Consider the following 10,024-nt stretch of genomic DNA (forward strand, 5'->3'; position numbering starts at 1 on the left):
GTGGAAAGAGAGTAGCACTGGGGATCAGACCACCAGGGTTCTAATCTTGGCTCTGTCACTTACCTGTTGTGTGACCTGGGGCAAGTTACTTAACTTCTCTGTTATCTCTTATCAGTTTTCTCCTCCGCAAAATGTAGATGAACATCCTATTCTCTCTCTCCCTTTGATGGAGAACTCCCCACAAGGGACTGTCTGACCTGATTGTTATGTATCTACTCCGATGCTTAACACATAGGAAGCACTTAATAAATACCACAGGTCAGGTACCACCAGGATTCCAAACTACAGAACCTGATTAGTAGAGGCACAGGTGTGCCTGCAGCTCCAATATACCTGGGCAAGGAAACCTCCATTACCACCTGGAGTGGCTCTTTAATTCTGTGAATTTATCATTAGTACTATTTCTGTTACTACCAATAACATATGTCAAGCTCTTGCTTTGTGCCAAACACTGGGGTAGATACAAGATGATCAGGCTGGACAAAGTCCCTGTCCCACCTGGGGCTCCCAGGGTCAAAGGGAGAGAGAACAGATATTCGATCGCCATTTTACAGGTGAACAGTGAATTTCCACTATATTTTTACTGCTGCCTCTCGAAGGACCCCAAAAGTTGAGCAGCGGGGAACTGATTGCAGAAATTCAATTATCTGGAAGAGTAAGCTTTTGAAATGGCTTTGGATCCTTTACAGGTCAGATAATTTGAGTTTTTACAGAAACTTCTTTCTATTCATTCATTCAATAGTATTTATTGAGCGCTTACTATGTGCAGAGCACTGTACTAAGCGCTTGGGATGAACAAGTCGGCAACAGATAGAGACAGTCCCTGCCGTTTGACAGGCTTACAGTCTAATCGGGGGAGATGGACAGACAAGAACAATGGCACTAAACAGCGTCAAGGGGAAGAACATCTCGTAAAAACAATGGCAACTAAATAGAATCAAGGCGATGTACAATTCATTAACAAAATAAATAGGGTAACGAAAATATATACAGTTGAGCAGACGAGTACAGTGCTGTGGGGATGGGAAGGGAGAGGTGGAGGAGCAGAGGGAAAAGGGGAAAATGAGGCTTTAGCTGCGGAGAGGTAAAGGGGGGATGGCAGAGGGAGTAGAGGGGGAAGAGGAGCTCAGTCTGGGAAGGCCTCTTGGAGGAGGTGATTTTTAAGTAAGGTTTTGAAGAGGGAAAGAGAATCAGTTTGGCGGAGGTGAGGAGGGAGGGCGTTCCAGGACCGCGGGAGGACGTGACCCAGGGGTCGACGGCGGGATAGGCGAGACCGAGGGACGGCGAGGAGATGGGCGGCAGAGGAGCGGAGCGTGCGGGGTGGGCGGTAGAAAGAGAGAAGGGAGGAGAGGTAGGAAGGGGCAAGGTGATGGAGAGCCTCGAAGCCTAGAGTGAGGAGTTTTTGTTTGGAGCGGAGGCCGATAGGCAACCACTGGAGTTGTTTAAGAAGGGGAGTGACATGCCCAGATCGTTTCTGCAGGAAGATGAGCCGGGCAGCGGAGTGAAGAATAGACCGGAGCGGGGCGAGAGAGGAGGAAGGGAGGTCAGAGAGAAGGCTGACACAGTAGTCTAGCCGGGATATAACGAGAGCCCGTAATAGTAAGGTAGCCGTTTGGGTGGAGAGGAAAGGGCGGATCTTGGCGATATTGTAGAGGTGAAACCGGCAGGTCTTGGTAACGGATAGGATGTGTGGGGTGAACGAGAGGGACGAGTCAAGGATGACACCGAGATTGCGGGCCTGCGGGACGGGAAGGATGGTCGTGCCATCCACGGTGATGGAGAAGTCTGGGAGCGGACCGGGCTTGGGAGGGAAGATGAGGAGCTCAGTCTTGCTCATGTTGAGTTTTAGGTGGCGGGCCGACATCCAGGTGGAGACGTCCCGGAGGCAGGAGGAGATGCGAGCCTGAAGGGAGGGGGAGAGGACAGGGGCGGAGATGTAGATCTGCGTGTCATCTGCGTAGAGATGGTAGTCAAAGCCGTGAGAGCGGATGAGTTCACCGAGGGAGTGAGTGTAAATGGAGAACAGAAGAGGGCCAAGAACTGACCCTTGAGGAACTCCAACAGTTAAAGGATGGGAGGGGGAGGAGGCTCCAGCGTAGGAGACCGAGAATGATCGGCCAGAGAGGTAAGAGGAGAACCAGGAGAGGACAGAGTCCGTGAAGCCAAGGTGAGATAAGGTATGGAGGAGGGGATGGTCGACAGTGTCAAAGGCAGCAGAGAGGTCAAGGAGGATCAGAATGGAGTAGGAGCCATTGGATTTGGCAAGAAGGAGGTCATGGGTGACCTTAGAGAGAGCAGTCTCGGTAGAGTGGAGGGGACGGAAGCCAGATTGGAGGGGGTCTAGGAGAGAATGGGAGTTAAGGAATTCTAGGCATCGATTGTAGACGACTCGTTCTAAGATTTTGGAAAGGAAGGGTAGTTTCTTTCATTTCTTTCTACTGAAATGAACCTGTGGGGGCCGGTGGGGTGGGGGGGCACGCATGTATTACAAACAAATTGGTAAAAGCAATGTTATATGGCTTCCAAAATCACGACTAAGCAAGGCAACCAAGTCAATGGCTAAACCCATCAAAATGGGGATGGCGTTTTTTGAGGAAAAGCAAAATGCAATCTGAGAAATGAAAAAATTACAAACAGCAGTATGCCTGTGGACCTGTCAAAAGCTGATCTATAATGTGGTGCAGATTATTTAGAATAAAAGAATAAAAATAGAAAACAGCCTGTGAGGACCAAACAGAAGCATTATAGTTTCTCTCACTCCAAGGTAAACAACAAATTAGTTAATAATTTGAGGCTGTAAAAAGATGTTTATGTTACATGTACAATGCGGCAGAGAGATGGATACTTGGTGCTCTATTTTTGCTAAGATTTCAGGAAAGGGAGATAGAAGCTATAAGTGGGATACAATTAACCCTCAGCTGTGGACACCACTAATTCTGAAAGTGAAGTAATTCAGACTAAAGTTTCCCGATAATGGAAAAATGACAACTATAATATGGACTAAAACACTATTACTTTACAGCTTTTCAAAAATACTAAGCCATTTCTATTCCATCTCTCTCTTTTTTTTTTTGTAGCTCTGTTGGAGTAAAACGGGCCATTCCCTCAGAAGTGCATATGTGGTGTGTCTTTTGAAGATTCCTGCACAGAATGCCACTTCTTTTCAACCTAATGAACACTTGTTGGGAATAAAATCCATATGAAAAAATGCATAAAATTCATATGTCAAAAAAATCCATCAGGCCCCCCCACCCCATACTGTTTGCATATTTGGATAACTCAAGCCATTTGAATTTATTATTTAAAACATTGTCTATGAATCTCTTTGTATTGGTAGAATGTATTGAATAGAAAAAAAATACAAGTTAAGAAGTAAACTTTATGATTGACTGCAAATGAAGCATAATCATTTTATTTATAGCTTACTGGTAATGACTAGTTATGTATAGTATGAGAATAATTCTGAGAAACTGCTTGATCTAGTGGAAAAATCATAGGCCCAGAAGTCAGAGGACCTGGGTTCTAATCCCAGCTCTGTCACTTACTTGCTATGTGACCTTGAGCAAATCACTTAACTCCTTAATACTTTAAGCTTGTTGTAATAATAATAATGTTGGTATTTGTTAAGCGCTTACTATGTGCCGAGCACTGTTCTAAGTGCTGGGGTAGACACAGGGGAATCAGGTTGTCCCACGTGGGGCTCACAGTCTTAATCCCCATTTTACAGATGAGGGAACTGAGGCACCGAGAAGTTAAGTGACTTGCCCAAAGTCACACAGCTGGCAAGTGGCAGAGCTGGGGTTCGAACCCATGACCTCTGACTCCAAAGCCCGTGCTCTTTCCAGTGAGCCATGCTGGGCAGGGAACGTGTCTACTAGCTCTATTATATTGTACTCTTCCAAGTGCTTAGCACAGTACTCTGCACGCAGTAAGCACCCAATAAATACGACTGGTTGATTCTCTGTGCTTCAAGTGTAAAATGAAGATTCAGTACCCATTCCCCCTCCTATTTAGACTATGAGCCCCATGTGAGACCAGAACTGTGTCCATCCTGATGAACTTGTGTCTACCCCACTGCTTAAAACAGTGCTCGACACTGAACAAATTCCATAATTAATGATAAATAATTGCTTAATAAATGCCATAATTATTTTTTATCTGCTTTCTGAAGGGACTTGAAGGCCCCCTTACTGTATATAAAGGTAGGTTTGCTTTTCATTGCCTTTTCTCAAAATACAATGGCAGTTAGTTACATGTGAGGGATACCTGGAATAACACCGTCTTACCTCTTTCCAATGCCAGCTGCCTGTTCTTCAATGAATACAATCTGAGAAAGAGGAATAGCAATGCAGCATTCCTGAGAAATAATTGATATTAAAAAAAAGACATAAATGAGATTGGTTGCTTCCTGGTACTACTACATTGCCATGCATGCAAGAGGTGCTCAAAATATTTGTTGATGGGTATAGGAATTAAAACAAATGTTCTTGGTTCATTGGTAATAAGTCTATCAAATGGAAATACAAAATTTGGTAATGCTTGGTCTCTGAATTAACATCTGTAAATTTTTAAATGCTGTCCGGAAGTAACACTTCAATGAAGGTTGGATCAAACCAGTTTGTTTTTACAGAGTTCAATTGTTATATTAATACTTCTTTAAAATGATCTTTAGGGTACTGCTGTGAAAAAATATAAGATTCCTGAAAAAAATTAAAAACAATAAAAAGTAGTGTGAAAGGAAACATGCATTTCTTTCTATACTGGCATACCTAATAAAAATATTCAATTCCTAAGAATTTTAGAGAACTAAAATAGTTGTTTTGGGGGTTCAGAATGATCCAAAATAATACCTTCAGGGCAATACTAGAAATGATCATTACAGTATATTTATTTGCATATTTATTTTAAAGCCAGAAGCATCATAATTCCTTAAGAATATTTAATTACTAAACTTATACCAACAAACATTAAGAACAGGTTATCTGTTTTATGCTTTCAGGCAAAAGCTGAAATATTTAAAAAAAAACACCCCACTAATTATTTTTGAAACCAAAACAGTTGTAAGAAAACAGGTAATACATTAACAACAGAAGAAGCAACAAGACCCAGAAGAAACTGGAAGAACTCAGATTCCATTTTTGGCTTTTCTACCAGAAGACTAAAGTCATTAGATCAGGAACTCCAAGTGGGACAGAAACTGTGTCCCACCTAATTATCTCATAACTATCTCAGTGCTTACTTCAGTGTGTGACACACAGTCAGTGTTTAACACATATCATCATCGTCATATGACCATTCATCTTCATCAACCATGAATTAAGCGCTGTTTTGGTGTGGGAATGTGAGCGGAGTATAAGAAAGCTCCCTTCCCAAGGCAGACACTGGCCTAACCACCACTCTGTCACTTTCTACACTGAAATATAAAAGAGGGAATTTCCTATTCACCCTCCATCTTGACTGTTTTCCGGTTTACTACAGTCCTCTAGACTGTAAACTCGTTGTGGGCAGGGAATGTCTGTTACATCGTACTTTCCTAAGCCTTTAGTAGACTGCTCTGCACACAGAAAGCGCTCAACAAATACGACTGACTAGTAAGCTTCCAGAGCTGGTGTTTCTGGGCCCATGGGGCCTGTGGGTTGGACTGGGCAGGGGATTTCCTGCCACATTCCCAATCCTCTTGAGACTTGCATGGTTTCAAGGTTTTTCTAAACCTCAAGTTTGTCCTTTGGACTGCTGGGATTAAAAGTCCGCAAATGCATGTGGCATTTATGCTCTCCCCTCCCACCGCCCCAACTAAAGTGAGCCCCTGTATGGCACTGGTTCCTCTTGTTCCAGCTGGACTAGATTTGGATCTTCAGTCTTGGGCCAAAGATCTGTGGCGGGTTCAGATGTGAGTTGGCTTCATTAACCAGGAAGAGGGGCTGGTTCTCCTAATAATGTGAATCTTTGGAAGCTCTGGCTTCGCCCTCCCTTCTGGGGGCGGGGGGTTGGGGGGGTCTCAGTCTGAAGAGGACCCCCACCCCTCTAAGCTTACCTAACCTCTGCCCGTGTCCCAACCCCGACAGAGAACAAACCACAATGTGGAAAATTCATAAATGGATCAAGAACTGATTTGATTTAATAATAATAATAATAATGTTGGCATTTGTTAAGTGCTTACTATGTGCAGAGCACTGTTCTAAGTGCTGGGGTAGATACAGGGTAATCAGGTTGTCCCACGTGAGGCTCACAGTTAATCCCCATTTTACAGATGAGGTAACTGAGGCACAGAGAAGTTAAGTGACTTGCCCACAGTCACACAGCTGACAAGTGGCAGAGCCGGGATTCGAACTCATGACCTCTGACTCCCAGGCCCATGCTCGTTCCACTGAGCCACGCTGAAAAAAACAGGCTTCAAAAAGGGAAAGTATATGTGAAATATGAGAAAGAAATATGTACTTACATGGTTTTTCTGATCTCTCCAAATCAATCGATGTGTACTGAGTAGAAGGGCACCAGCATCAAACTTTACCTAGAGAACAAGAGGACACACTAGTAACCTTTAATGTACCCCAAAACCAGGCCCAAAACTATCTTTGGTAATTCCACAGTGAACCAGATTCTCCTTAGCACCTAAATCAATCAATCAAATGTATTGAATCCTAACTGCATGCAGAGCACTGTACTGGGTGTTTGTGAGATTACATTATAATAGAGATGGTAGACACATTCTCTGACCACATGAAACTTACATTCTTTCCTTGGTTGCATTTGAAAAACATATGGAGGTTCATTACTTTCCGGCCCTCAGGGTACCATTTCAAACATTTCGGGAGTGGCAGGAGAGTAAGGGGGAGGGCTGTGTGTGTGGCTTTTTTTTTCCATCAAATTGAGTCTGGAGTGTCAGTGGCTTTTCAAAGAAGCTTCCGTTATGTAATTACCTAATTCCGTTACGTAATTCAGGCCTGGTGGAAAGAGCACAGGCCTGAATGTCAGAGAACCTGGGTTCTAATTCCGACTCCACCATCTGTCTGCTGTTTGTCCTTGGGCAAGTCACTCTGTAATAAGGGGATGAAAGCAGTGAGCCCTATGAGGGCCATGTACTGTGTCCAACTGTCTGCACTGATTGCCTTGTATCTAACCCAGGGCTTAGAACAGTGCCTGGCACATAGTAAGTGCTTAACGAATACCATTTAAAAATCAACAACAAAAAAAAGTAAATAGTCTTTTGTTTGACCATGTAAAAAATTTGAGTTTCTATCTGCCCCACAGCCAGATCTTTCCGAACATACCATTCCATTAGTCACTTTAGTACTCGTTAATTTACCTATTGATTTAGTAACAATTTATTAAAGCTGTAAGCTCATTGTAGGCAGGTAAGATATCGACCATCTCTGTTGTATAGTACTTTCCCAAGTGTTTGGGAAGTGTTAGGTAATTTATTACCAAATAAATACCACTGATTGATTAATCCGTAACTGATTTATGCACTTCTCTACTTATCTCATTTTCTCCCTGTTAATTTATCCTTGAAGGCAGGATTGCACCTTTCATTTCTTTTGTGTGCTCCTAAACACTCCTAGAACAGTGCTCTCCTTGCAATAAGTGCTCAATAAATATCACTGAGGGAGAAGAGGAGGAGGATAAGGAGGAAAAGAAAGAGATCCTGGCATTTGTACTAAGGAGATACCTCGGACTATGGAGAGAGAAAAAAGAACCTGCAGCAAAATGAATTCACTGATACTATTTTTTAAAAGTTCATTTTCATTTTGTTCATGTTCATTTTGTTTTTAAATAAAAGTTGTTATAATTCAACCCTGCCAGGCCAGGTTAAAGTTATCACTGATTCAGATAATCCCTTTTTCCATAGCCCTTCACAAGAAAAAAAAAGATGGAAATTGGCAAGTCCTACGATTAACTCTATAACATAGCAGGCGCTTGTGAATAAAGCCAAAGAAAATGGTCACCTTTACCATGACCTCCCAGTGTGAAAAAATAACACTTGCAATTACTGTATCGTACACAACAAGCTGTGCTGCCTTAACTATTATTTCAGTAACGTGGACGGGAAGCCAAAAATAATCACTGCACGTTGGAAACAATGCTGTACAAAACAAAAAATATGGTTTATTATTTAAACCCAATTGGGTGTGGAGGGATGACAGGGTGTAGTGCTTCAAGGTGCAGTGGTCAACAAATAAAATTTTTAAATATGCAAAGAGCCAATTCAACCAAGCAGTCTACGGTTGCTTAGGTTCCTTTGGCAAAGAATAAAGAATAAACTCAAGGATTGAAAAAACTAAGATTCGGGGGGGAAAGGGGCAGAGATAAGAGAAACTCAATCTGCGTGAAGAAGGGAAGAAGTGCAGAGGAGGGAGAAAAGGAGAAAGGCAGGAGGGGAGAAAAATAAAAGAGGAAGAGGAAAGAGAGACAAGGCCACGAGAAGCAGTGTAACTTAGTGGACAGAACATGGGCCTAATAAATCAGAGGACCCGACTTCTAATTTCAACTCCACTCTCCTGTGTGACCTTGGGAAACTCATTTAACTTCTTTATCTCAGTTTTCTCATTTGTAAAATGGGGATTCAAAACCCATTCTCCCACCTATTTAGACTGTGAGCCCCACATGGGTTTGGCTGTGTCGGTCACCCTCCCCACCTTCAAAACCCCGGCAAAAATGACATCTCTTCCCAAGAGGCCTTCCCCAAAGCCTCATTTCCTCTGTCGGCCCTCCCTTCTGCATCGCCTGTGCATTTGGGTCTGTACCCCTTAATCACGCGATTGACACTTACCCTTGGCCCCACAGCACTTGGGTACAATTCCCTATCCTCTCCCATTTCCCCTATCTGTAATTTATTTTAATGTCGGTCTCCCCCTCTAGACTGTAAGTTCCTTGTGGGCAGGGAACGGATCTACCAACTCTACTGTTTTGTACTCAGCACGGCTCAGTGGAAAGAGCCCGGGCTTGGGAGTCAGAGGTCGTGGGTTCTAATCCCACCTCTGCCACTTGTCAACTGTGTGACTCTGGGCAAGTCACTTCATTTCTCTGTGCCTCAGTTCCCTCATCTGCAAAATGGGGATGAAGACTGGGAGCCTCAACCCGATTACCTTGTATCTCTCCCAGCGCTTAGAACAGTGCTTGGCACATAGCGCTTAACAAATTATCATTACTCTGCCAAGGGTTTAATAAGTGCTTCCTTGTTTTGGTATCTCACTGCCAACCCTTTGTCCGCTTTCTGCCTCTGGCGTGGAACTCCCTCCCGCTCCATCTCCTCCAAGAGGCCTTCCCCAATTAAGCCCTCATTTCCTCTTCTCCCACTCCCTTCTGCTTCACCCTGGCACGTGGATTTGCTCACTGTGGGGCTCGCAGTGCAGGTAGGGGGAAGAGTGGCTTTTGAATCCCCATTTTTACAGATGACGAAACTGAGACAGAGAAGTTGACTGACTTCCCCAAAGCCGCACAGCAGGAAAGTGGAGTTGAGATTAGAAGCCATGCTCTGCCCTTCATTCCCCACTTCCCTCAGCCCCATAGCACTTATCTATAAATCCATAATTTATTTATTTATATTACTGTATCCCCCTCTAGGCTGTAAGCTCATCGCAGGCAGGGAACTTGTCTACCAGCTCTGCATCAGTGTACTCTTCCAAATGCTTAGAACAGTGCTCTGCACCCAGGAAGCACTCAAATACCTCTGCATTCATTCATTCATTAGTATTTACTGAGCACTTACTATGTGCAGAGCACTGTACTAAGTGCTAGGAATGTACAAATCGGCAGCAGATACAGTCCCTGTCCATTGACGGGCTTACAGTCTAATGTAAGCCTGCACACAGATCAATAAATCTGCACATTGCTAAATTATCTTCTATCTACCCCAGCATTTGGTACAGTGCTTAGCACTGAGTAAGTGCATCATTACGAGGACGATGAACACGGATTCTGGTGTCAAAGGGGAAGGAGTGTGGCCTAGTGGCTAGAGCCCGGGCCTGGGGCTCAGAAGGACCTGAGTTCTAGTCCCACCTCCTCCTCCGGTCTGCTGCGTGAC

The 10,024-nt window shown here is 43.8% G+C and overlaps 1 protein-coding gene across 1 annotated transcript in view; it reads right to left on the reverse strand.

The window, feature by feature from the left end:
- VPS36 (vacuolar protein sorting 36 homolog) overlaps positions 1 to 10,024 on the reverse strand; it is a 28,989-nt gene that overhangs the window by 17,490 nt on the left and 1,475 nt on the right. The window contains exons 2-3 of the mRNA XM_029048262.2: positions 6,443 to 6,511; positions 4,287 to 4,357 (exon numbers count right to left, since the gene is read on the reverse strand). Of these exons, the coding sequence (XP_028904095.1) occupies positions 4,287 to 4,357; positions 6,443 to 6,511 (140 nt within the window). The remainder of the gene's footprint in view (positions 1 to 4,286; positions 4,358 to 6,442; positions 6,512 to 10,024) is intronic.

This window comes from Ornithorhynchus anatinus, chromosome 20 (assembly GCF_004115215.2).
Source record: "Ornithorhynchus anatinus isolate Pmale09 chromosome 20, mOrnAna1.pri.v4, whole genome shotgun sequence".
Classification (NCBI taxonomy): Eukaryota; Metazoa; Chordata; class Mammalia; order Monotremata; family Ornithorhynchidae; genus Ornithorhynchus; species Ornithorhynchus anatinus.